Here is a 27,388-nt window from a genome sequence, read left to right as displayed (position 1 = left end):
ATAACCTCCCCTCTGCAAACACCCTCATGTTCTACAAATTTTCTAACCCACCCCCCAAAAAGCCAAACCGTTTTCTAATGTAAATATATTGACTTTTTATCTTTGTTGATTTACTATTAATTGAAATTGAATTTTATAGTTATTTTCGCAGCCAAAATCTTGCGTTATATTTTACAAAACTCGTGTATTACATACTACAAGTAAAATATCAAACGATAACAAATGACAATCTAATGAATATTCAAGTAAAAAGCTACTATTTTAATTATTAAAATTTCCTCGTAATTTACCAATAATCGCTCAATATGAATCTAACTTAATTATGCTGCTATTGATTTATATCGATTTATTCATGTAGAAGCTATTTAAAAATTCATTAGCATTGCTTGTTGATAATTATGTTGGTATAAATGTCAATATGAATTAATTTAGGTTTAATAATATAGATTTTGATTAAAAAATTTTCTTGGAGGAATTAAATGAAAATAATAATCATAAGCTAGCTAATTCATGAAATATTATATGAGTTTGCGTATTAAGCGAATGTCTATTTTACATCCATTAATTGTTCTGAGTACTCAATTTTATTTCTCATTAGTTTAAAATTACCTAAATTGATGAACCTTCAGGAGACTGTCAGCATTAAACAAAATTTAATTAAGATTTTCATTCATAAAAGATCAAAGTGGTTATTTAGAAACATATTAGATAGGACAGTTACATGCGGGTCATTTATATGTTACGTAACGTAACAAAATGAAAATTTTTGTCCACCATTCCTCTCCATTTAAGACATTTTATTAAAAGAATCCAAAAAAATTACTACTACCTACTTAATATGCTTTCTTGATGTCAGGACCAGAAAATTCCGAGAAAGTCCCTTCCCGAGTCTCGAAAATCTTCTGGGAATGAGATTTCAATAAGCATACTTATTACATAATTAGCGAACGGCCCCAGAGCAGCTTATTCGTACATAACCATCAAATAACATCTGGACTTTGTATTTGAAATTGGCAAGAGCTTGCCTGGAGTAGAACTAGCTTCAAGTGTTATCTGTGGAAGATCATTTGTCCCAATTGATCTGAAATGTCAGCAAACCTGAGCTACACGAATAAAGAAATATCCATCTAGGCCGTCTTCGTGTGGTTTCCATTTAGCGTTAATAAAAGGCGTAGGGCTCGTGAGGAACTTTCTTCATTCATGTTCTAGAATAGCACAAGACTTCACCATTGGCCGGTTTCTCAAAATACATCTGCCATTACACTTAAATTTAGCGCATACCATAGGGTATATCTTAGGAGAGGCAAGGGTTGCTGTAAGTGTTTACCGTGGGTAAGAGTAGGTGCAGGTATATACGAAGAAGCTGACACTAGAGCAGGGAAAATCTGAGATGGTGCTGGACTCGGGTTAAATCCGCTAAGTTAGAGTCATGTCGGCTTGGTTATGGATTCATGACCAATTAGCTGAATTTTGATATTCAAGGTTGCTCAGGAAATTAAGCATGAAGGTAAGAAATATATGTCAAAATTTTGAATTTCGATGAATTTTGTTGATTGAAAAGTCCTCTTAACCTCGTTAATTGATCTCCTCCTTAATTTAAGAACAGAAGACAAATTAAGCAGTTTATCGTTACAATATGCTACAAATTGATGATTGCAAAATATAACGATAATGTGGTTTAAATATTACCCTTTATGAATCACAAATTAAAAAGGTTATTTTAAGCAGTAAATGCAGTAAAAAATTGTAATTTTTTCAGTTGAACAAAAAAAAGCGAATCTCTCTTTTATGCATTAATGCACGTCATTTGAGAGCTTAATTAAAGGCAAATTAAAAAAGGTATGAATTTTACGTCAACGATAAGCTTTTAATGGACAAAGCGTCCATAGGCTATTTGAGTGCAATATAACTGGGTTAATTTTCACATGTGCATCTGCATGGTTATATACGGTAGCATACATGTCACGGATGCTGTATGCTAAAATATTCCTTTTAATAAATAAAAATCAATTTCAAACATATTTTCATGTCATAACAGTTTATTGTTGCGACGAGTGTACACAATTTTCAATGTACAAGGACTGAACGTAGAGTGAGCAGCAGCACAAAAAAAATTAAATTTCAGACCCGGTTGATACATAAAAAAAATAGCCAAGCTATAGAATGTGTCAGCAGTTATTAGCAATTAAATTTATTATATGATAGTAATATAAGAGTATTATGATGTGAAATCGATCCAATAGTTCGGTTAAATGATGTCATTATAGGGTGCGATATTAATGTGCATAAGAGTGACACGAAATAATAAAAAAATATGAATTTCGTGCAGTCATGCAATCTCAAATTTCCTTTATCATTTAGCTTCATTGATATTGAAAGGTGTTGAAAAGTTTTGACTCTATTCTGACTAGTTTCTTGATATTGATATCAAATTGAATGACTTTAATACGATTGAGAAAAAAAGGAGTGAGAAAAGTTTTGGAAATGAATGTTGAAATTAAAGAGCTTTAAATGTGTCGATTGGATTGGAAGTATTGGAGGAAAAGGATGAGAAGTGCAAGGTAGAAACTTGTTACACTTAAAAGTCAGACACTTCTGTCAATTTTATAAGTTACAGTATATAAAAAGTTTTACAAGAATTTATACGGAGAAGACAGTCGATAGATATTCTTTGTCCGACTTCATACGGTTTTTAATGAAGTAAATTTTTGTTTATTTTCTTACTTACTCTACATCCTGTACTGATCAGATGTGATCCATATCATCTCTCAGATTCAAACAGAGAATAAGCATACTTACCTAAATGAGCGTGAACATAATTATACTCTAGATCATAATTGCGCACTAATACTCATGAGTATGATCCTTGTTTGCTTGATAGATGGTACCTCATTTGAAAACCGTTCCATTTTTAATAAACAAATAAAGAGCTCCTGGATTTCGAATTGATTGAAGACTCTTGTTTTGATCTTCAATTGGCGCAATGTGATACTTTCAGGTCTGTTCTATCAATCTTCCCTTCGTTATATGATCTTATAGCTTTAGCTCATTTTTTCCACTGCACTTAATGTTCTTGACTCGCTCATTAATCCAATGTTGTCTTGAGCTCCGATTTCAACTTGATCTCGTTTATAAAGGAGATTAAGTATCCAAACTTCTGGAATAACACAAACTTGAAAATGAAGACTTGTTGTATCATAGAGTTAAGTTTGTTAACTGATTTTACATTTATTTATCAAAACTTGTTTACTATGATCTGAACATTTTATAACAGATCTTCGATTTACCATACCAATCTTGAGCCTAACATCTTGCCGATTGCTTAACACAGAATTTTAACCACTTTTAGTGATACTTGCCAGAATATATTAGACTAGAAAAATGGTACTGAAATTTCCTCTTGAAAATGCAGCAATAGTGCCCTATTTCTACTTTTACATAGTAGTCAAACGATCTTCAATAATATGACAATTTTATAATCATGATAAAAAAATATTTCCAGAAATTATGCATGATGCTGAAAAATGTCAATTGTAAAGTTTGAATAAAGAATAATTTTTACTTACACAAAGTATTTTGAACTAAACTTTTTAAAAAGTTTTTCATTTTGCAGAGGTGTATTTAAAACTAATTTTTATCATAAATGACTCTTTTCCAAGGGTTTGATGCAGCAGTGTAGTTAATAATGAAAGAAATTTTCAGGGAGAAACTTCCATTTTTGACGAGAATTTTCTTCAATTTAGACTATAATCTTTATAGGAAAATCTTGACCTATATACTGATAAATTCTTAAATACCTAAAGAGATAATAATTTTTTAAAAAAATCTGAATACAATCCGTTGACTAGAGTTTGAGCTCCACTAGCTCTTGTCTTGTTCTAGTCAAAATGAGCTCAAGAAAATGACCAAAAAATTTATATAAGGAAGTTGTTGATAGAGAATGATGATGAATTCTATCAGGATCGGCGTCAGCAGAATGATGGGTATCAAGAATCATTTGGTATTGGAGATTGGCATTCGATAATCAGCGATTGAACCATCTTCTGGAGACATAGAGTATCCCTAACAGACAAAGAGGCCGCTTTTAAGTACCGTAGTGGCCTTTCTGTGGGAGGTCACATATCACAACTGATTTGTACGACCAGCGAAGCAAGTAAGTAAATAAGTGGTATTCCTGTACCATAAAAGCTTACTCATTGCCTGTTAGGGTATAGAGCTCGAAGTGGACTAGATATTAAATTCCAGTCAATTTCAAACTCTGCCCCTGACTTAACCCATGCATTTTATCAATTTTCTCCAATACCGAACAAGACGGTAAAGAATTGAAACCAGCTCAATGCCAAATAATGCAAATAAGACTTTTTTTTAATTAAAAGTGCTCAAGATCTAATTTTGATAAGCAAACAATTATGCCTTAAAACGTGATTCCTTCTTTTTCTCTCCTGTTTCTCTCCACATCATCATCATCATCATCATATCATGCTCATTCTGAGAGGTATTTCTTGAAGCGCAATTGACAAAGTTTCAGTACCCCATAACCGTTTTGCATTCGAGTGCAGAGATGAAAAAGGAATTTCTCGTCTTCACATCCATTAAGACTATGTAAATCAAAAAAATAAAGGGAAGAAGTAGAAGATGGAAAAAAATGAGGAAGAATAAAAAAGTTTGTGCATGAAATCTAAATTTGCTTTTTTTTTCAAAAAAGGAATTGGAAGAAAAAGAAGAAAAACTATCGAAGCTCACTAAAGATTTCTCTCGTCTACATATCTCACTGCATGAACAAACATTGTTTTCGAGTTTCCATGGCTTCTAATAGGAATAAAAAAAATGAATAAGAAAGAATTCTTCGTTATCTAAAACTTTTTCTCAGCTTCTCCTCTCTTTTTTTTGTGGCAAACATGAACAAGCATAGCATGAATATTTCCAAGGATTTGAATGAAATCCAAAACTTTTTTTTTGCTTCACAATCCTTGTTAAAAAAGGATATTTCATTAAAAAAAAGGCAAAGCAAAATGTGAAAGGAGACGTGAAGTAGAGGCAGGCATGCAGTCAGGGGGTCGGTCATCAATTTTGGATTGAAAATTTGAAGCTTTTCTAATTGTCACAAATTATTTATGTCACATGGTGTCCAAGTGGCTGTCATGTGGTATTCAAGAGGCTGTCATGTGGTATCCAAGTGGCTGTCATGTAGTATTCAAGTGGCTGTCATGTGGTATTCAAGAGGCTGTCATATGGCATACAAGTGGCTGTCATATGGCGGACCAATGGCTGCCACATGGCTTACAAGTGGCTGTCATATGGCGTACAAATGGCTGTCATGTTGCGTACAAGTGTCTGTCATATGGCGTATAAGTGGCTGTCATATGGCGCAAAATTGGCTGTCATATGGCGTAAAAGTTGCTGTCATATGGCGTACAAGTGGCTGTCATATGGCGTACAAGTGGCTGCAATATGACGTTGGCTGCCATATGACGTCAAATTCATTGTCAAAAACTGTCATAACAAATCTCATATCCGTTAAGAACCTTCGACCTCCATTACCCCATAATCCATCCCTGATCAGCGAACGGAAAAAGGATGAAGGAATCTTTAATCTCTTTTCATTTTTCTCATTTCGAAGAAGCACAAACCAAAAGAGAGAGAAAGAAAAAAACTTGTATTTACAATATTTTAAGCTGTAAAGTCAATCAGTAAAGAGGAATTAATGAAATAAACTTTCGGTAAATTTTGCCATGTAATGAGCGTAAAATATTTTCACTCTACCGTGATTATTATTAAGGAAAGGAATCCTTTTTACGGCCGTCGCTTTTTAGTTTACCTTTTATCTTCTTTTTTATCATCTTTTTGAGTAGGAAATGAATGAATTTTGAAGAAGGTTAGCGCATTTTTAGTTTTGTATGCTATTGGTCCTGAGTATTAGTTAAGTGTCTGACATATGGTTTGTTTAAGTGTCTCTTTGAAGTAATCGGCAAGGAGGTTGGCTTAAATTTGATGCAGGACGCTTAAATTTGAAGGTCGCCGGTTTGAGTCTTGCCATTTCCGAGTTTTAGCTCCCCTGGAGACTTCATCTCTTTACTGATCAATGACATAATTGAAGCTCAGAGTAATATGGGTTTAAGACCCTAAAGAGTATCATACTATGTGACATGAGCCTCGGGTTGACATGATTCTGACCAAGACACATCTGGTAAAACCCGGTTGCAGACTAAATTCATGCCTGTCATGTCTGCATTTTTAATATTTACACTAAACTTCCAGATGTGAAAATCAATACCAAATTAGTGCTTCGCAGTCAAAAAGCTTGACACACAGTGAGCTACAAACTCGATCACCCTTTCCTTTCCCCGCCATTAATTCTTAAAAACCAGATTAACAAAAAAAAAGTGTTGAACAATGCCTATGTAAATGGTGCTATGACATTTTAACATACTTCATTGATTTTTCTACCTCAAACTTTTGTTATAATCTCCAATTACTTGCACAGTCTTTTAATCTTTTGAATTTTAGATAACAAAGACATAATATTCTCGCCTTCGAAACGTAAGACTTGTTAAGTATCATAACATGATATTGGAATATTGGGTGTCAGTGCTTCTGTAATTTGCAAATGTCATGAATTTTTCAGTGTCATTAAAAGTTTGAAGGAAATTTTCTTGAGTTCGGTTAAGAATCGGAGGTCTGCATGGCTGCTAGAATGTTAGAAAATAGGCCCAAACAGTACAACGTGGTCGATAGGGTACGGCTACGTCACCGTAATTAACAGTAACATATGAAGTTACCTTAGTGACTAGGGTTGCAAAACAGGTGTCTGTGACAGGCGAAAACCGTACAAATTCTTGATAATTTGTATGGCTTTGTAGGAAAAACCATAAAAAATAATCAATCATTTGTACAGTTTTCTTCTGTCACAGGCACCTGTTTTGCAACTCTGTACTAGCCTGATTTATATCCATTTTCAGAGTTGCAAAACAGGAACCTGTCACAGGCAAAAACTGTATAATATGTATGGTTTTGTAAGAAAAACATTATTAGAAATTGTACTGTTTTTGTCTGTCGCAGGTGCCTGTTTTGCAACTCTTCCCATTTTTACGCCGAAATGTGCAGCTCGCTGTCTTATGTCGCTCGGTATAATTTAAGAATTGTGTCTAAAATTGAGAAGTAAGGTTCGGCATCTTCCGAGAGGATATTACTTAATATTAAATGAGTTTTCTTAGCATGTTGCTCAGTGCCAATCTAATCAACAGTATGATGATAAGATAATTTTTTTAATTAACAAAAAAAGGAATCTCAGTCATCTTTTTAAAGCATTCCGCTGATTAAAAATTCATCAAGTTCCGATTCATTTAAGAAAAATTCTCGTCCAAAAAAAAAATTTACCTAAATTACCGCACATTTTTCAATTTACTACAGCAGGGCTACTACAAAAAATATTTAAGACAAATATCCTTTCCTTTTTAGGGTCGTTTCTTAAAATATTTATTCACTTTTATCTACATTGAAGTTTATTTATGTACCCTAAAAAGAAGCCGAGTCTGTAAAAGTGAAAGTGATTTCAAGATGAAATTTCGCTCAAGTAATATTTCATAAATCAATAAATTATGCTTTTCTAGTCTTGCTATTCTCTTCTTTAATGTTATCGAAAGCGTGTCTAATTTATATCTTCAAAAAATAAATAAAGTAAGACTTGAAATATTTATTTTCTTTTGAGATTTATATCAACTTTCGTCTAATATTGACTGTAATAATAAATGTTAAGATTTTTCGTCGTTTTTAACTCAAAAAATCCATAAAATTTTTGTTCTTTTTCACATACTTCAGCTTACGAAAATAGCTGTAAGATTCTTTTGAGACCTTTTGAGACATTTGAGATTTACTTTAAATTAAAATATATCCTTCAGTTTCATCAGTTTTAGATATTAGACTACACGTGTAATATTACATCTGTGAGATATGTTATGACTATCTAGTATGTCTTTAACCTTGCTCATATTTTAAGTAGGCGAGCAACGGATGTATAATGTGTGCTTGAGGAATTAAGTTTAACGCACGTAATGTTATGAAAATTGCTTTTTAATTTTTAGATTGAAACTACATACTTGACTTGAGTATTGAGTGAATGCCTTGTCGGATCAACTATAATATCCAACAGTACAAATCGGTTAATCGATCAAAAATTCATGAAATCACGGATCAATGTCGATGTGACTCACACTTGGTACGGATTCGGTTAAAATCTGGTCAGAGGAATTTTTAAGGGTGTGACCCACTTGATTGAGTCCAGATGACGTAGGACGATATTGAAGGATTGCTAGTTAGACGTCAAAACTGAAAATTTTCACAATCTTTGTGATTCGGCCAGCAAAAGAGTCAGATGGAAGGCCTTTTGTAGCAACTTATACTACAAGTCGGAGCATGATTCCAGATGATGATGACCATCAGAGCCACACTAGCCTGATACCGGATTTTAGATCTATTAATCGATTTGTGCTATTCAGGAATCCAAGTCAATAATGAGCAACCTGCCTTAGGACACAAGTAAGTGAATTGGCTTATGTTGACGTTTCCGTGCTAAATCTTTCAAGCTCTGGTTCTGTATGGCAATTGAAAGATCGAACATAATGAGAATCGAACTCTAGTCCTTACAAAAGAGACGGTTACTAACGTTCAGTCTGTTGCTTATCTACTTGTCCACAGATGCTTTGTCCTTGCATTAGCTAATTCAAGTACTTATACTCCAGAGCACACTCACTTTAGAGTAACAAATTGAGCATTACTTAACCCTTTTCAATCCAAACAAGTACAATCCAAGATTGACTCCAACCATACTCAATTACAAAATCCAATTCAACTCTAAAAGAGCTAGAGGCGTAACTAGTTTGTTATATAAATTCCAAAGGAACTCCGAACAACTGTAAACTTAATATCTTCCCACCATGCTTCTTGGGGTTGTATTCAAGTACTATATCAACGTTAAATTAAGAGCATTTGAAAAATATTCCGTAGGACTTTGTTGTTATTGTCTCAAGACTATTTCCCAGAAACAGGATTTTTTGCAGGCAGGATTTTTTTTTATCCCACACAAATTTAAAAGATATTATTCGGTATGGCTGCCATGGTTGAGATCAGTGATTCAGAATTTAATAATAAATCATATTAAATTCTTTGTAAGGAATCAACTAAATATAGCCATAATTCTTCGGAATATGATAATCTTTAGGATATTTAGATTGTTTAAAAAATTCAACTAGCCCTTTTGAAATTAGATACTTTGTCATATCCGGAGGTAATATTTGTGAATACAACTCAATAAAGCTTATCAAATATTGTCAAGTCATTGTTTATCCATTCACAAAAAAAATGTATAGCTATTCCAACCCTAAACAATTAATTTTGTTTTTTTCTATTATTTTCATGTTATTGGGCATTTTGGAATTTGAATATGCTGTTATATCCATAGTAGTTTCTAACATTGTAGGAAGTCATCACACTTCCAACTTACTTTATACAGTTCCATGTATGATGACACATTTTTTACAGTACTGATTATTGACCTGTTTTTACAGAATAATTGCTGTGATATTTGTTGAATGTCGACAATAATAAGTTAAACGAACTGGAAGTATATTTTTGTACTGTGAACAAAATAAGAATCTGACATTATTTATATAAAATAGGATGTCCAACTGATACAATTTAAGATTGTGAGAATTTGTGAGAATCAGCAAGTGTTTTAAGTCTCATGGATAAATATGTTAGATTTATGCTTTTCGCTAATGCAACAATGATAAGAACTGTAATGTATACTGGATAGAGAAAGGAGGTTTAAGTGAGCTTTGTATCACATCTCCTAACAAACCTCGATAGCTCAGTGGTAGAAGTACCGGAAGTCGTTGGACGTTAGTTCGATTCCTCCTCGTACTACACTTATTATTGATAAGTGTACTTTCTTCTCTAGAACCTTAGAATTAGTAAGATTCCGAAAATTAATCGAATTTTAAAGTCTTTTGAATAGCTCTTGGCAGCGAAAAAGCAGCAGTGGCGTAGTGGTTAGAGTGTTGTGCTACCGTTCTAACGAGCCGGGTTCAATTCCTAGGGAAGTCTAGTCAGAGTTAAAAAAAGAATAACTTTTGATAGCAATAGATTGTAAGATAAATAGAATAAAAATTTAGGTTCCATCGAAGACAAAAAGCATTGCAATCTACGATATGAGTTGCATCCATTCATAAGAATTTACTGAATTCCAATCTCTTTGAAAATCGTTAAGCTATATAGTCGATATGAGCTCTAACTACAAAACCTGAATATTGTAATGTTTCACTTTTACGGTGACAGATTCGAGAGTTTTCTACATAAGAATCGAACCCAAATCCAGAGTTAACTTTAGCTATTAATCGAAATGCTGTCTAACAACAAGACCACAAAGACTTTACACTTGCGTTAACTCTTATTAATCGAATCTGACCCAGAATCTGGTTTCTGGAAGCTAGAGTTATTTGAGCCTTAGGCTGAATATTCCTTTATTAGAGAATATTCCAGAACCAGCATAACATCGTGTAAACTATCAACGAAATTTCAAAGAGACAAAAATATATGGACATCCTAACTTTAAATAAAATTCTACAATATATGCAGGATAAAAAATAAATAAAAAATAGAAACTTCAATTCAGAAATAAAATGATAAATAATAAATAAAATACAACAGCTAGATACTTTAAATAACAGAAATAAATCTAAAAAGTTTACTGTAGCGTAAAAATGGAATCAATTCAATTGAAAACATTCATTTCGAATTATTTTCTATAGTGTGAAATTTTTATTTATTTTTTTTTGTGCAGTTATACCAAATATAGAGGACAAGAATAGGAAAGAGAGACGAGACGGGTAAAAAAAGTAGTCAGCAGTACAAACCTCAAGAAAAGCTATATTTTCGTCAGAATTGCATTTCATGTTTATGATTTTCAAGTGATTTATTATTCTGTCGCTTCTATAATCAGACATTCCTTTTATGCATTTTTATAAAGCTTCATTCATTTAAATTGTGAGTACGAAATTAATTTTCCTCCAATTGTTTGTAACACAATCAGGATTCTTCTTGTTTTTATGATCAGCACAACTCTCCAACAACGTTGATAGTGAATGTAAGAGCATGAATAAGAATAGATATAAAAAAGTGTACTTGAAATGATGTATTTACATGCAACTGGAAGAATATCAAGTTTAAAAAGATCTTGTAAACAAGTTTGTTTTGTCACTTCGTGGAAGTAATTCGATATGCAAACTATTTGACTTTTCTGAGGAGGATTTTTGACTTTTGTAAGGAGAATCCAAGATGAACAGCAGATTTTATGTTAACGATTTTGGATTGGTCTCTCAGGGAATGGATTATCAGATTTGGATTTTCATTGTCTGGATTTCAGTACAAAATCAACATTTGGGGGATTCTGAACAGAATGAGATAGTGGGAATCAAGCCATCAATGGATCAGGAATCTTGGAGGTTCATTTCAATCCAGACCCTAATGACTTATTCATTACAAGGAATTTTGAGCGATAAAAATGAACCTCTTTTAATACTAGGGGTCCGAATGACTAGAAATATCCGTACCGGAGGTTACAATTACCGGTAATATCCAGACCGTTACCGTTCATTTACATGGATATCCAACGGTAACAATTTAGAAGTATCAATTATTTTTAGACATTTTTCATTTTTGAAAACTTCAATAGCCAACTAAGAATAGGATCATTGTCAATTCAACACATATAAATGAAAAAATGTAACTTTTGATCAAAAAAATGTTATTTTTGGTCACATTTTGTCGACAGCATTGAAATTTGCTTAAGTTGATCAAAAAAGCTTTGAAAATTACATCTGAAAATCAAATTTTGTATAATTTAATCGTCAAGAAGTGTTAATTATTTGCAAAAGGTAATATCAGGAGTTATAGATTGATGCCTAGGTAACTTACAGGTATTATTGTCTTCTGAAGAACATTTCATTTATTTAGCTTGCAAGCGCAAGCTGAACAAGTTGGGTAAAACTGGTCATATTTCGACAGTCAAGTTGTTCAAGCCTACTTTTGAAATCCCTAAACTGTGAGGAAAGTTTTAATGCCAAAGTTGCCCTTTTGGATGTTTTACAACTTCTATACAATGGGATCCTCTGAAAGAACGATTTTAAATGGCTTTTTTTGGAAGCACAAAAGTATCCCTAAAAAAATTTTTATCCTAATTACTATACGGATATTACCGGTCAATCAGCCGGTAATCTTCAAAAGCCAGTAAGATATCCGTTATGGTCAAATCCCAATTACCGGTAATTTTCGGACCACCGAAGAAGACCACAATGGAAGTGTATAAGAACCGTCATGGCTCATTTGATGTCAGGACAATGTCCATTTGATGCCTGGTTCTAACATATTAGTGTCTTCTGAGGACATTTCAATCTTTAAAGTTCCGTAGTTTAGTTTATGCTCATTTGTGTCAGAATTATCAAGTTGTAAGCCTAGTTCCCTAGTTTGCGACATGCTAGGGTTTGAGTAGGCCTATAGTTTACACTCTGAAGTAAGATCCCAGCACAACTGGACAAAAACGTTATAACTTGGTGGTATCAGAGATATCACGTGCAATGTCAGACACTTGATATTTGACTAGCTTCAGACGTAGACTGTCGGCTAGATCGCATGCTCTAATTTATTTACGTGCCAATAGTCTATCAGACACGCCAAGAATGTGGACTAATGTTAACGTTTAGAACCATACAAAACGTCAGAAACCCTTCAACTCAGCAGCATGTCAACTCATTTAACTCCAAAAATAGGATATGCCGCAGCTTGCCGCTCATAAACTTTTGCAAAGGCTTCATAAGACTGCCATGTCTCGTATTTTTTATTTTACCTCTAAAAATCATAAATTTTGAACGGCAAATCCCGACATACACTAAAAAAGCGTGATCATTATATGTATATATAATACCCGTAGACCATCACCAATCTCCACCCGAATACCATATTGCTTTCACACAACAGTTAATCAATGATACTGGATTCAGGTCATAATGTGGTTGTGCCATAGCATCCACATTTTTTTTTTTTTTTTGTTATATGTCGCGAGTGCGGATAAACATGCTTTGCACCAATTAACTGTCATTCAAATAAATTTGATAAATATCTGCCAAATTAAATTTTCACCACTGAGCATTTTAATTGGGATAATTCAGAGCATGAATATATTGCTTTTGAAGAATGTTCACGGATATAAAGAGGATGACATATTTTATTTTATATCCATAGCAATTGCTAGCCCTAGTGACAGCCACAAATAATAAAGAAGCCTTTTTAATTTTTCAGTAAACAGAAAAAGAACCAGAAACCGCAAAAAATGTGGCACAGTCAAAGTGCAAAGATAATAAATACGAATTGTCTCACATAAACTCGATAAAAGAGGAAAAAGGTGAAAACTCATAGAAGAAGTACAAATAAAGTAGGAAGAAAGGTGTGGAAGATATTCAATGCAGACACAAACACACACACACACAAAAATGAACGTGAATAGCTTTAGTATAGAGTTTTAACGAATTGCATACAAAGTTTTATGCTTAATGCAGCTCTTAACAACAGAGAGAGGAGCGCGAGATAGAAGAAGTGGAAAGCGTTCGCTTCAAATAAATAAGACATAAACAGCGTGAAAATATTTTTCATCTTAAAAGCATTATGAATAAAGTATTCATTTTTTGCTTCTTTTTTAGCACATTTGAAGTTTGTTTTGAAAATGGTTGGCTTGATAATACACAATGTCCGTTCGGTAGTTCGTTCGGATGATGTTTAAAATCTTTTTAACAAGACATCGTAGATAATTCTAGTTTGTTTTAATAGCTTAGATCTATCGAATTATTGACCCGCCTGGCATTGTGAATCAAAAGTTAAAAATCAAGGCATAAATACTATAATTAACAATTTTCCATTTTTGTCAACAAAAACACGTTTTTTCAATGTTGTACAGTGGTTTTCAATGTTCTTCAATGTTTTTTCAGTGTTTTCTGAACAAACTTTGAATTTGCCGCAATGGTTAAAAGGTTTGAATTGTAAAAATCCGTTAAATAATGAAATTCATAAATTTGTTGTATTTTGACTTGAACTTTACTGGATCTTGATTTTTAGGTTTAGAAAGTAACGTTTACTGGATCTTGACTTTTTTAGTCGAGGAAAGTAACTTGAATCTTACTGGATCTTGTTTTTAGGTCCTGGAACTTTGGACTTTACTCGATCTTGTTTTGTAAGTTCAAGAAGTGACTTGAAGCCTACTGGATCTAGTTTTATTGACCGAGGAAGTGATTTGAATACTAAATTTTTGAACTGATTCGCATTATTCCCAAGTGGACAAAAATCCGTCATAACTAGTTTGGACAAGTTAATGTCAAATTCATGTCTACTTCTAAAATTTTAATCAATTTCTGATCGCTGGATCAAGAATGCGCTCAAGACACTCAACAAGACCAACTACTTTAGCAATTTTTTTCTATAAAATTTTAATATCTCTGTGAGAAAGCGAGTGAAGGAGATTTTTTCACAAAGAAATAGAAGAAGCACCACAAACAAACAAAAAGGACGGAAATGAACAAAAAAAAAATAATTTTTCATTGAATTCGACTTTGAAAAGGAATTTCTTTAGTACGTTTATCTTGTATAAAATATATAGAGATATTTATACATATATATTGTAGATACTAAAAACAATAGTTTAGAAATAAAAACCCCTCTCGCTCTTCCATTCTGCTGGAGATTAAGATTTTTGATTTAATTTTGAAAATAAAAAATTGTTTTGTGAAAAAGCTAGTCAGGGTTGGTGAATATTCATCAAAATTGAAAGCTTTTGCGGTTTGTGAAGAAGTTGGGTTTGTGTCTAAAAAGAGGAGGTTGTCTAAAGCTTACAAGATTAGATTTGGCTTTTTCATTGAATTTCAAGGCGAATTAAGTGCTTTCGAGTTAACTCAACACGATTTAATTTTTTCCATTTGGTTCAATTTGAATTCGACTCTGATTAATACCAGAGAATAACTGTCAGGCTGTCATCCTTCAAGCTGGATTGTTTGGATTGGTTTTTAATCTGTCCTTTCAAAGACATATCCCAATTCATCATTTAGGTCAGCATTTAGTACATTTAGTGGTAGCAGGGGATACCCTAAGAAGGAAGAGCGTAGTCAGAGGACCTTTGGAGGCACAGATCTTTCCTTCAAAAATCGGAAAATCGTTTTTACAATGCAAATGGCTACGTTCTTGACAAGAAGGTTTGCACTGGATAATTGGTCAGTTTCGAATCAGATTTTGGCTTCTCTAATCCTTCTACTTCCTTATAAACACCCATAGACACCCCAATAATTCTTAAATCAATATCTTCCCATCATGCTTGGTATCATTTTATTCTAGTAAGTATATCATAGCCAGATAGCTACGTTACTACACTTCCTTTAAAATTCTCTAACCTAAATACAATAATTAGGTCAAATTATTTGCAATCTTATTACAACGACTTTGTTTGTTACAACATTTCCTTAAATCTAATGACCAGTCTCTTAGAATTGCATGCCTGCAGCCAACATTTACTCTTCAAAATAGACAAAAATTCTTGAAAAAATATTTTGAATTTAAGTAAAATAAAAATAAAATAATTTTAATGCATGCGAAATCTCATATCTTGATGTTGATTCATTCCATCACCCTAGGGATAGTAAGCATTGTATTATGAATATATATATATATTCGCATAGCAACTCTGTAACAAAAGCACAGAGAGAATGCTTGCATGAAAAAAAAATAAAAATAAAATAATTTCTCGTCTTGAAAGCTTCAAGAATTGATTCGAGATGAATAAAGCAAAAAAAAGAATGAAAGAAAGAAGATTTTCATTTCCCATCGAATGCTTTCCGAAATTCAATTTTGTGTTTAACATAAACATCAACTATTATTTGCTTCACGACTGAACAACAACATTATGCGCATTTTTGACTTCAATCTTTTTTCAATAATACTTAAGGATAATTTTTATAGACTTTTATCATAGATACATATTCATTGCGTAAATTGAATCTGTTTACATTTGGAGGAGTACGTGTAGGATTCGTGACGTTTGAATGTGATGGGTGTAATGTGATTGTTGACTTTCTGGTGGATATGAGGAGGTGCATTTGGTGGATTTACATCAAAATTGATGTTTGAAGGTATATTTGTCAAATTATAAATATTATCCGGCTTCAATATTACTCTGTTTTCGACAATTGGCAGGCGGGAGCCAGAAATAGAACCATTTATAGGCGACATCTGAGGGAGGCCATTACTTACTTACGGCCAGTGTAAGTAAGTAAGTAAGTATTTTTTGCACTCGGCCTCAGGTCAATGTGACTCTGATTTAACTTACTGACTTACAGTAACCATGTTGCCAATATGAAGCTTAGGTTGCAATGAAAAGCTTTCCATCTGACTTTGACTCTGGTGCTGGCTCAGTCTGTACAAATTGTCTTTCTCCACTCTTGAGTCAACATTCATCACTGTCCTGGGCCAAATAGCGTTCCTGGATGCAGTTTATCTTGTTGATTCCATCCAAGGGCGGTGAAGCAAACTTGTGATTCAGTCTCAGCAATGACATTTTATCTTAAATTTTTAGTTTCGAAGTGCATACCCTATACAGTCATAATTACCCATCTGTATCTCTTAATTGATGTTTTGCTTAGCTGATTTTGCAGGAGCTTCTCTTTTAAAGGCCAATCATCATCTCTGATTTAGTGACAGATTCGGATTGAATCCGACACAATGCCAGGATCATATCAGCCTGGCGTTGGATTTTAGATCGATTAACCTAGTGCCTACTTGCTTACTCACTTACTTCACTGACGATATAGATCAATTGTAATCAATGGAATCCCTCAGATGCTCCTAAAACTGGCTCTATCGCTAATTTTAGTCTACTAATTTCCAATACCAAGTCCAATACTGTCTCTATCGACAGCTTCATTCCAAGAGTTATTTGGTCATCCACAAGCTCTTTTTTCATCTCAAAAGTCGGTTTTAAAGACCATTTTTAATGAAATTTCGGCAGTTGTTCTAATAATACGCCCAGTCCATCAAAGTCCGTTCTTTTTGTCAAGTCTTATATTATCAGTCGGATAGTTTGCAGCTTTTATAATAACATGCTCAGCCCATAGAAGCCTGTTGACTTTGACTCATCCTTTAATATCACCCAACATGCGCTATTCGGATAATATCGTGAGAAAATTCTAAAACCTTGAGATTCCTCCCCATCGACCTTGACAAGTCGTCATATCTATATAGCCCTATAAAAAGCTCAAAATTTAATTCCAGCTTACAGAGGCATAAATTTGTTTGAGTTTGAAATTTTGTATTTGCTAAATATAATTTGCGGTAATGAGTGTACTCATGTTATGAGTTACTGTTGCTAAAAATATACATATTTAATTGCAATTTAATAGAAAATCAAATTCACAATTGAAGTCACAGCACAAACAGTTGTAACATTTACGCTTAATTATCTTCACGTACCTGAAAAATTTAATTTTGTAAACAGTTTTGCTAAATTTAATTTTGTGTGACAAACAACTGACTGATGCTTGAACAATTTTCAAAATATATTAATGCAAATAAAAGGAAAAATTTTAAGGATGTTGACCTTTGGTCCTTGCTGAATATTTTGTAATAACATTCTTATCATGTTGCCTTTTTTTTCTTTGTTACTGAATTAATCTTGACAACACAAAAAAATTTCAATGAAATTTTTCAAACATTTGATAATTGAGAGTACTCGAAATTTGTGACCTTTTTGGTTCTTCGAAGATCATCCAGTGTATTAAAAGCCATAAGATTTCAAGTCCAAGAAAAGAATTTTCTTAAATTGGTTGGCTTTTAAATTTGATTCATAAATATGTTTGATAAATTTAGGAAGGCACACATGAAGTGGCATTGAAGGACGCAATGTGATGTAAATAAATATTCATTGAGTATTGGTTGAAAATTGAGACTTTTTTAAAAATTAGTGACATTCGGAAATGTTTGCTCATAAATAACATTTCACTTTCCTCAAAGAAAAACATATATTTCTGATATTTTGCTCAGCTTCTTATTTTTTCCTTAACATGTGTTGTCTTCTCGAATGTTAAAGGATACATAAGGGGTCATTAACTTATTAAATTATTCAAATACTTAACCCAAAAGTCACGATGCGGTGAACACATTCTTCGCCATAAAATCGACACTTTCCGGTCGCATCTTGCCAATAACACGGCGTCGTATCAATGTCCTAGCGATCACGTTGTACTGTTTGGGCAATTATTTTGATCCCCTCGTTATCCAAATTCCATACAAGATTTTTTCCTTTGTGTAATCTCTTCCAAAATTGTATATTCGCTCTTTTCTTAAAAATTTTTGGTAATAAGTTAACGTACCCATTAATCCAAATTCAAAAAAGACGTAACTGCCATAAAAAATTTGAATTTATAAATTGTTCTGAGATGCACTATTCTTGAAGCGCGCTTTTTTATAGCAACAAGTTTCTTCAACTTGATTTTACGTATACATTACGTAAACGTAGGATAAACGCAGGATATAGAAGCGCTTTTTCCTTGTTGCATCCTTAATTCTCCGTTTTGTCATCTCGGATTGAAATTTCTTTACCCGATTTGTTGATACATTTTATCTGAACGGATCAAGAATTCGTTTTAGCATTCAAGAATTCGTTTTAGCACTTATGTTTGAAATTTAGAAAACCGTGAAAAATTTTAGAAAAATATAACTTTTCGATGAATTTAAAACTTAAGCAGTTTAAATATTATTGTTAATTAGTTGATAATTTGCAGAAATTATACCATATACATGGTTAATTCAGTAAATATCAATTGAATAAGTTTTAACAATAAAAATTTCGTGTCTTTTACCGTTAAATTTTTATTCAAATTTTTGAAAAACCTTACAAATTCTAAAACCGTAAAAATTAACGGTCAGTTTTTCTATTCGTTTACGCTGGTTTTTTATAAATAGTGTAATTGCTTTATGCTTAATATGAAGTTGAATTTAAAAGAAATAAAGGACTAAACTGATGGTGCTGTATATTTATTTAAGTAAAAAATGGCTTAAAATTTACATAAAATACAAAATTTGTAAAGCTAATAATTGTCAAAATGCTCAAGATTAATTTATGAATATAAAGCACTAGAGATCCATTCATCAACTGAGAACACAGCCCGGTTATCCTTATTGATGTCATTTTCTTTATAACGCTCAATCATTGTCTTAACTTTAACAGCACACATGATAAAGTCATCAATTGACATTGTATTATCAGGAGATCCATAACGGTAGAGAAGTGAACAGAGAATATGATTGTTAAGGCGATATCCAGCTGATCCAAGAGCATCGCGTAGCTCATGATTGTCAAGTTTGTTGTTGTGATCTTGATCATATAGTTTGAACACAGACTAGATGGATGTATATTTTTGAATTACAGCTTAAGGAAATTAAAATATAGGAACTTACCCTCCACATTGTTATCTCATTGAACAAGCACCTTAATTCATCTAATCCTAGTTTGCCTGATTTATCAAAATCCAACATTGCAACCATTGAACGACAAACTTCTTTTGAAAATTCTAGACTTGTTGGTTCTGAAAATATTCGAGAATTCACAACAAGAATTGGCAATATTTAGGCAATTAAGCCTTACCATTTTGTGATGTTAAAGCAATCACTTTCTTGCTGTCATCTCCATTCAAAAGAGGAATATTCGATCCTTCATTCTGAACTTTTTTACATGACAAACAATTCCAGGTGGATTTCAAAATATCTCTGTAGGATCGACTATGTTTTTTCTCTTTAACATTTGGATCTGTATTTCCATTTTGACGATCCTCTTCTACTGATCCTAAAATGAAACGATTTTGATAAATTTTTTGATCAATTTAGCTAAAACAGGCAAAGAGATCACTTTTAGGTACCATAAATTTATTTCTGTACCATAAAAGCATGCTCTTTGCCTGTTCATTTAGGGTTCTTCTTACCATCTCCGAAAAATTTGTGAAGGATCTGTTTCAAACCAATCCAACATATTTCCTTATCTTCGCTAACAATATCATTGAACACTTTTTCAACTGCCAACCAATCAGCATCAGGGAAACGAACATCTGGAGGATTATCTGCAATCTAAAGAAACAATAGTTAGTTATCTTAAACATATAGAATTTGGAATATTGAGCCATATGCAGGTGAATTTATCTAATTCGAACGCGAGTAAGGCTCCTGTGACCGAGCTAGGCAACAGATGTGAGGACGTGGGTTCGATTCCGATCTCTCAATCATTGAAAAGAGTGTTATCGATATGATAAGATTTCGTACAATGCTCATGAGCCATGGATCATGGACAAAACAATCAAAATACTCACTCTAGAGTCAATGTCGCCCAATCCAACCTTCTCATCATGCTCCTCAAAGTTATTTTTACTCTCCGAAAACACACGAATTAAAAATTCTCCTTCCTCATCAGGATTAAATGTAGCTGGTACAATCAAGTAATATCCAGGCACAAACCTATATCGAGCACTAACTTCACGATAATCTACAAATGTTGATATTTCAATAGACGCATTGTACTTGAAAAATTCTGTCTTAAATGGCTTTTCCTTTAAATTTGATTCTGTTAAGGAATAAATTTTGAATCCAATTGCCAGTGAATCCAAACCCATTTTCTTCTTATATCTGCGATATTTTTGCATCAATGCAATCACAACTGAACATTTTCCATCTTTACTGTCATAATCTGGAGTTTCTAGATGAATAATATATTGTGGATTTCGATAGAACTTTTCACGGTCATTGCATCCACCTGAAGACACTCCAGCTACCCATTGACCCTCAAAAATATTCAAATTCCACTTCTTTTTCACATCTGATCTGTGTTCATCTGTTAATGAGTCTGGCGTCAAGTTACAAATCTCTAAATTATCAAAGTGCTTCAAAAAGTCATTGTAGGACATCCAAAATTCACCGTCGAAATCAAATGTCAATCCAAGTTCTTCTCTAGTTTCTACAGAAATGAGTTGCCATTCACGTGATGTATCGCTCCATGAGCCATTCCATTCTAAGTCATTGCCCTGAAAATGTCAAACCATAAGAACTGCCTTGAAATCATTATCGACATTCCTTACCCATGGATTCCTTAATCGCATCAACGGTATTTTTCCCTTTTTATCCCTTACTGCTATATCGACATACTTTACTTTCGTGATTGAATATGCATGTCCTAGATACAAACCCTCAGGAGTCTCCTGCTTACTAGCGCCATCTGGACTTTGTATTGAACATCCCATCATTGAATCCCTTTCAAATCCTTTAACGAGAATATCAAAGAGATTTGGCGGTGCTTCTTTTAACTGAAATCTTTCAGTAATTCCACCAGTAAAATCTTCATGTGCTTCACTTGTATTTCCATCAATTAATGCTTCATAGCTTCCATTTAATTTGGCGTATGCTTTTTCAAGTAATGCTGACCAAAATTCATTGTTGTCGGTGGAATGATTGTAGACTAATTTTCCATCTTCAGTTGGCAGGCGGTCGTCTACGACAACATCCACCCATTTACCAAAGCGCCAAAAACTGGGGAATTAGATAGGGATTAGGCATGAATTAGGATGAGAATGTGTAAAGTGATTAAGAAGTCAATATCCTCAAACAGACTATGAGCATGCTTTCATGGTACAGTAATATCGCAGTACCTCCAGCTTGGGGATCTTTCCAGCATTATATTATATAAGAGCATGCTTTTGAAACAGTAATACTATTAGGGTACCTAAAATCTTTTTCTGTTAGGGTTTCCAAATAGCACAAGTCGGCTAATTGGTCCCAAATCTTGCACAAATCAGCGTGAATCTGACATGGTTCTGGACTTAACCCGATTCTGGTACCAATTCAGAGTTAAACCTTGGTGATTTGATGGCGGAATGACTTTGTACTTCAGTACCTAATTATCGTGATACCGACCAAGCGGTCATGTGTTCGAGTTTATCCACAGCGCCGGATCTTGTACCGATTAACCAATTGTTGATATTCGGATCGAATTCATAACACTTTAAACAAAACCGCTTTCATAGAAAAAAGTATAACAAGTTATTCAAACCAATTTAGGAAGTAATTAAGACCAAAAAACTAAATCACAAAACTAGTTTGACATGTTAGATCCGCACATTACATTTGAACTTTAAAAAAGCCAAATTTCTTAGAACAGCCAACAAAATGTAAATAAATCTGACTAAGTTCAATGTAATTATAATTCGGTTAACAATAGAATGTTAACAATGTCTTCTTCTTCTCACTTATTTGTCACTCGATAAGCACAAAAAAATAATTCACACTTACCAAAAATGAAAAATGCCCGCGTAAAGACTCTCATCAAAGCTATTATCGTCAAATACAACTCTTGAGAATAATTTTGGATTAAGCGTTAAATTGGCTGCAGCAGCGACGAACCAGCAGTTAAATAAATTTCCTTGCTGAACATCGAATCGTGAATATCCTTTGACGAAGAACTGTGGATTCTTGCATATTTCGGACGGTCTAAGCCATTTGTACTGTCTTTTTGCATTTTTTGAGAAGAAAAGGCTTTGGTCTGTTGCTGGAAATTCTGAATCCTCAAATAATGTTTTTGAATCGAGGCACTGCTGTCTTAAGGCATAGAAGTCTTGAGTTTTCATTTGACCATAAAATTCCGTCCCAGGTTCGCCAAGCTATGATTTATTTTACACAATTTTATAAATTTCACCATATTAAAGCAATAATTACCAAATATATAGGCTGATCATCAAAGGTATATCTCCGCTTAAGTGACATTTTGGTCTATACAATCCTGTCTCTTGAACAAATAGATCACAACTGAATAAAATTCGCAGCATTTCGCGGTATCACTATAAAAACTTGTTTTCTTTGTACTTAACATGACACGCGGAGATGAGAGAAACTTAACACTGTATTTAGGCAATTTTTAACACAACTGAGAACATTAGACGCCGGATTTAGTTGTTTTTGTCAATCATATGTGTTATCAAATTTGAGTTTAGTGGATTTTTTGAGCTAAAATCTCAGAGCTAAACTTTGTTTTGATTAAAAAGAGTATTTACTTTAGTTTGCGAAATTCGACAAGTCTGTTATGATTCAGCAGTCGTTTCCCCAACTCAATCAAATTATTAATCATTCAGAAACAGGGTTTGATACTTTATTGATACTTAATGTTCAATGCAAGAGTAACCAAAATAGGAATATTATTTTTGCTGTCTGGGTATAGAATAGAATCGAATATTAGTTTGCTTATAGCAAAATCAGCACTGCGATCGACGATCTGTCAAATCATCACAAATTCTCTACAGAATGCATATGTCCTTAATGTAATATGCCTAGGTATAAAGGGATCTGGGGTATCGAGTCATGTATAGTCATGTATAGGCGATAGTAAGTTGTCTATGACCAAAGGATTAGGTAGCATACTGGATATGTTGTATGTGTTTTGGTTCGACTCCTACAAGAAACTGATCGCTCAATCTGTCATATGGAATGCTGTTGTCTGAACTGTGTACCACGGAACAATTGGTATGCCGCAATAAAAAAATCAACCGAGTTTCAATCCCTGCAATCCGCAGCTCTCTTACTTCAAACAACTCATTGAACTTTATGCAAAAAAAAATACCCAATTAGCTCCAATTTTCAAGTGATTAAAGTGTTGCAATAAAAATAAGATTATTCATCAGTAGTCGATGTATTATTTATTGGTCATGGAATATTTTATATAATTAGCTTATATCTGTAATACTTTTTGTAATTGTTTGCAATGCTCCTGTGGTTCATGAAGTTCATAATCCTTAACAAAGGTCGATTAAAGATCCATAAGTGACGTCAATCAAAGACATTGAATTCAAAGACCTACCTCAATCCACATCTTCTTTACTATAATTTTGGTAATGTTATACAGTCATTAATGGAAGACTAATATGAAGCCTTTAGGCTAGTTTAATAAAAAAGTCTTTAAAATTCTTTGTAGGTTCGTATAAAAATAAATCTATGTTTGTAAGAATCAAGTATCAAAATATAGACATAACATTCAAGAATAAAGAGCTTGTTCAATCCATTCCTCAATAGTGAACAGTGCTTGATTCCTTCTGTAATAATCTTTTTCCTTAAATCTCTCAATCATTGTCTTAACTTTAACAGCACACATGATAAAATCATCAATTGTCATTGTTTTGTCGGCTGATCCATAACGATACAGTAGTGAAATTAAAATGCGATAATTTAATCGATAACCAGCTGATTCTAGAGCATTACGGAGCTCAAGAGTGTCTAGTTTGTTGTTGTGGTCCTTGTCGTATAGTTTGAAGACAATCTATACAGGAAACAATGAATAAAAGTGTTAAATTAAGAATCTAAACCCAAACAGACAAAGAGGAGCATGCTTTCATGGTACAGTAGCACAACTCCGGAACCTGGAAGTATTCTCTTTGACTGTTAGAGAAAAATGCTCAAATTACCGTCCATTTGGCTATTTCAAACATCAGCTTCTTGAACTCATCCATTCCTAGTTTGCCTGACCGATCATAGTCCAACATTGCAACCATTGAACGGCAAACTTCTTTTGAGAATTCCACTCGTGTTGGATCTTTAAATACACAAGATTGACTTAAAAATTGTTCAAAATATTTAATAATTTCATACCTTGTAAAGGACTGTTTTCTATTAGAGTTCTGTCATTTTCAACATTTGGTTCCAATATCTCTTTATAAGACATAGAATCCCAGATGATTTGCAGAAAATTCCTCTGGAGTCGTGACTCTTCAGGTTTAACTTCTGCAGTTGATTTTGTAGGAAAGATTGACTTAGCTGTAACGAAAAACAATTGTATGCATTATCAAATGTGATATTCGTGAGCTTGGAACCGATTTCACATTTAGTGGTACGGTACGGTAAAGTAAACAGGCATCTCTGCTACGACACAATGATACACCTGATATGGCAAAGTGGTATATCTGTACTGTACCATACTACTGTCAAAAAAATCGACTCCTGGATGTATTATATCCAGCACATTCCAAGTCGTCATGATAATTTCATTCATGAATTTGACAAATATCACATAAAATTCATATGACGCTTGTGTGTCTTTCAGGTCAATGACCATGCATCTTAATAAATTTTGCACTCGAGATTAATCTCCGAGTCATGCTTACTTACATTCTTTCATTGAAAATTCAAGTATTTTCTTCAATTCCATCCAGCCAATTTCCTTTCGATCATCAGCAATATCATAGAAGAATTTCTCAATTTGCAGCCAATTATCTGATGGGAAGTTGATATCTGGAAGGTTGTCTGCAATCTACAAATACATCACTTAATATCCAATACTATTGAAAATTACAAAGCTTACCATCGAGTCAACTTCTCCAATTTCAGCCGCATCATCATGCTCCTCAAATCTACTTTCATGCTCAGTAAAGACACGAATTAAAAATTCTCCTTCCTCATTGACATCAAATGTTGCTGGAACAATCAGATAATATCCAGGTGCTAGTTGGAATCGAGCACTCATTTCATGTAAGTCAACAAAATTCATTCCGTCCGTAAGATTATCTTTCCGTTCGAAGAAATCCTTCCTAAATGGCTTTTGCTTCAAATCACTTTCAGAAAGTGCATACATATTAAATCCAATATACAGCAGTTCTAAGCCTTCCTTCTTAATCTTGCGATTATTTTGCATTAATGCAATAACAACTGAACATTTTCCATCCTCGCTGTCATGATCTGGCGTTCTAAGATGAATTATGTACTGTGGATTACGATAAAATTTCTCTGGATCATCACATCCTCCAGCAGACACGCCAGCTACCCACTCTCCACGGAACTGATTCAAACTGAATTTCTTCTTTAAGCCAATAATCTGCTGATCAGTAAGCAACTCAAATGATAAATTACAGATCTCTAGGATGTCAAAATGTTTCACAAAATCATCATAAGACATCCAAAATTCACCATCAAAGTCGAAGGTTAAGCCAATTTCCTCCTTTTCATGTTCGGGTATGAGCTGCCATTCTTTCGATTTATCGCTCCATGGGCCATTCCATTCGACTTCATTTCCCTAAAAGAATAAGGATGTTCAATATTGCAACAAAAGCTTGTGAGGCTAATGACTAGAGCTTAGCTATTGCTAAGCAACAAGTCATACCTAACGGGTCACTACACTAGTATTCCATACTTACCCAAGGATTCCTTAAACGCAGCAGCAAAATTTCACCTCCGCCGTTTAACTTCACATACTGTACTTTTGTGACAGAATATGCATGACCTCTCACCAAACCTTCCGATGTTCTGATTGGTCCAGTATCTGTCTCATATTGACTAATTGAGCATGACATCATTGAATTCTTTTCAAGTCCTTTAAGGATGTACATCAAGTTCAATGCACTATCTGCATCATTATTTAAATTATAATATTCAGTTATGCCACCCGAAAAGTTTTCATGTGCTTCACTTGCATGTCCAGCAACAAGTGCCTCATAGCTCCCATGTAGCTTTGCATATGCTTTCTCAAGAAGTGCTGGCCAAAATTCATTTTCTTCTGTTGACCTGTTGTATACTAATTTTTTGTCTTTAGTTGGTAAGCGATCATCAATGACAACATCAACCCATTTGCCGAATTGCCAAAACCTGTAACATTATTGTGTTTTTGAGAACTAAAAATAAATGTACAAAGTTCATTCACACAGACCGAAAATGAAAAATACCGGCATACAGATCATCATCGAAGGTGTTATCTTCGCATACAACTCTTAGGAATAGCTTTGGATTGAGTGTTAAATTAGCTACAGCTGCAATAAACCAGCAATTGCCAAGTACACCTTGCTGGACATCAAACCGTGAGTAGCCTTCGACGAAGAACTGAGGATTCTCACAGATTTCAGATGGACGGAGCCACTCATATTGATCTTTTGCATCTGGCAACAAGCTTTCATCACTTGCTGGAAATACAGGATCCTCAAAAAGCAATTTTGAATCCAGACATTTTTGCCGTAAATCATAAAAATATTGCTTATTCACTTGACGATAACGATCACTTCCATAGTCGCCGAGCTGACAATATTAAATAATTTAAAATAATTTAAATATTCTTCAAATAAAGTTAATTACCGAATATATAGGATGTTCATCATATATATACCATTGATTTTGAGACATCACGCTCAACACCATATGCTGTCAGCGACTTACGAATTGTAACTAAACAATATTCAGTCAGACTCAAAGAATTAAAAACAAAGTTGTTGTTTATTTTTTGTTTATACTCAAACAGACAAAG

At 33.5% G+C, this 27,388-nt stretch overlaps 2 protein-coding genes and 1 long non-coding RNA gene across 3 annotated transcripts; all 3 read right to left on the bottom strand.

The window, feature by feature from the left end:
* Positions 1-19,100: 19,100 nt before the first annotated feature.
* On the bottom strand, positions 19,101-19,668 carry LOC139091569 (uncharacterized). The gene is made up of 2 exons (XR_011544524.1): positions 19,540-19,668; positions 19,101-19,481 (listed from the first exon to the last, which is right to left on the bottom strand). It is a non-coding gene; the product is annotated as an uncharacterized lncRNA (long non-coding RNA).
* A 47-nt stretch (positions 19,669-19,715) lies between these two features.
* Positions 19,716-22,914, bottom strand: LOC139091577 (calpain-B-like). Its single transcript, XM_070641714.1, has 6 exons — positions 22,834-22,914; positions 22,411-22,778; positions 21,204-21,651; positions 20,442-21,149; positions 20,061-20,202; positions 19,716-19,924 (listed from the first exon to the last, which is right to left on the bottom strand). The coding sequence occupies exons 1-6, from the start codon at positions 22,879-22,881 to the stop codon at positions 19,716-19,718; spliced, it is 1,923 nt and encodes a 640-aa protein (XP_070497815.1). The 5' UTR covers positions 22,882-22,914.
* Positions 22,915-23,776: 862 nt separating this feature from the next.
* Positions 23,777-27,365, bottom strand: LOC139091576 (calpain-A-like). The gene is made up of 8 exons (XM_070641713.1): positions 27,220-27,365; positions 26,801-27,162; positions 26,292-26,739; positions 25,463-26,170; positions 25,270-25,411; positions 24,754-24,918; positions 24,570-24,697; positions 23,777-24,424 (listed from the first exon to the last, which is right to left on the bottom strand). The coding sequence occupies exons 1-8, from the start codon at positions 27,280-27,282 to the stop codon at positions 24,143-24,145; spliced, it is 2,298 nt and encodes a 765-aa protein (XP_070497814.1). The 5' UTR covers positions 27,283-27,365; the 3' UTR covers positions 23,777-24,142.
* Positions 27,366-27,388: the final 23 nt, after the last annotated feature.

This window comes from Chironomus tepperi, unplaced genomic scaffold, assembly GCF_022539635.2.
Source record: "Chironomus tepperi strain 1889 unplaced genomic scaffold, CSIRO-AGI_Ctep_v1 contig_255, whole genome shotgun sequence".
In the NCBI taxonomy this organism is placed as follows: Eukaryota; Metazoa; Arthropoda; class Insecta; order Diptera; family Chironomidae; genus Chironomus; species Chironomus tepperi.
This window is presented reverse-complemented; position numbering and strand designations above follow the sequence as displayed.

Coding starts and splice junctions, on each gene's coding strand:
- LOC139091576 (XM_070641713.1), bottom strand. CDS start 27,282: ATGGTGTTGAGCGTGATGTCTCAAAATCAATGGTATATATATGATGAA. Junction 26,740..26,800: donor GCCGGTATTTTTCATTTTCG/GTCTGTGTGAAT, acceptor ATAATGTTACAG/GTTTTGGCAATTCGGCAAAT. Junction 24,919..25,269: donor TGAATTTTCAATGAAAGAAT/GTAAGTAAGCAT, acceptor TTTTCGTTACAG/CTAAGTCAATCTTTCCTACA.
- LOC139091577 (XM_070641714.1), bottom strand. CDS start 22,881: ATGTCACTTAAGCGGAGATATACCTTTGATGATCAGCCTATATATTTG. Junction 20,203..20,441: donor TGGGCGACATTGACTCTAGA/GTGAGTATTTTG, acceptor TTGTTTCTTTAG/ATTGCAGATAATCCTCCAGA. Junction 19,925..20,060: donor TCACAAATTTTTCGGAGATG/GTAAGAAGAACC, acceptor GTTTCATTTTAG/GATCAGTAGAAGAGGATCGT.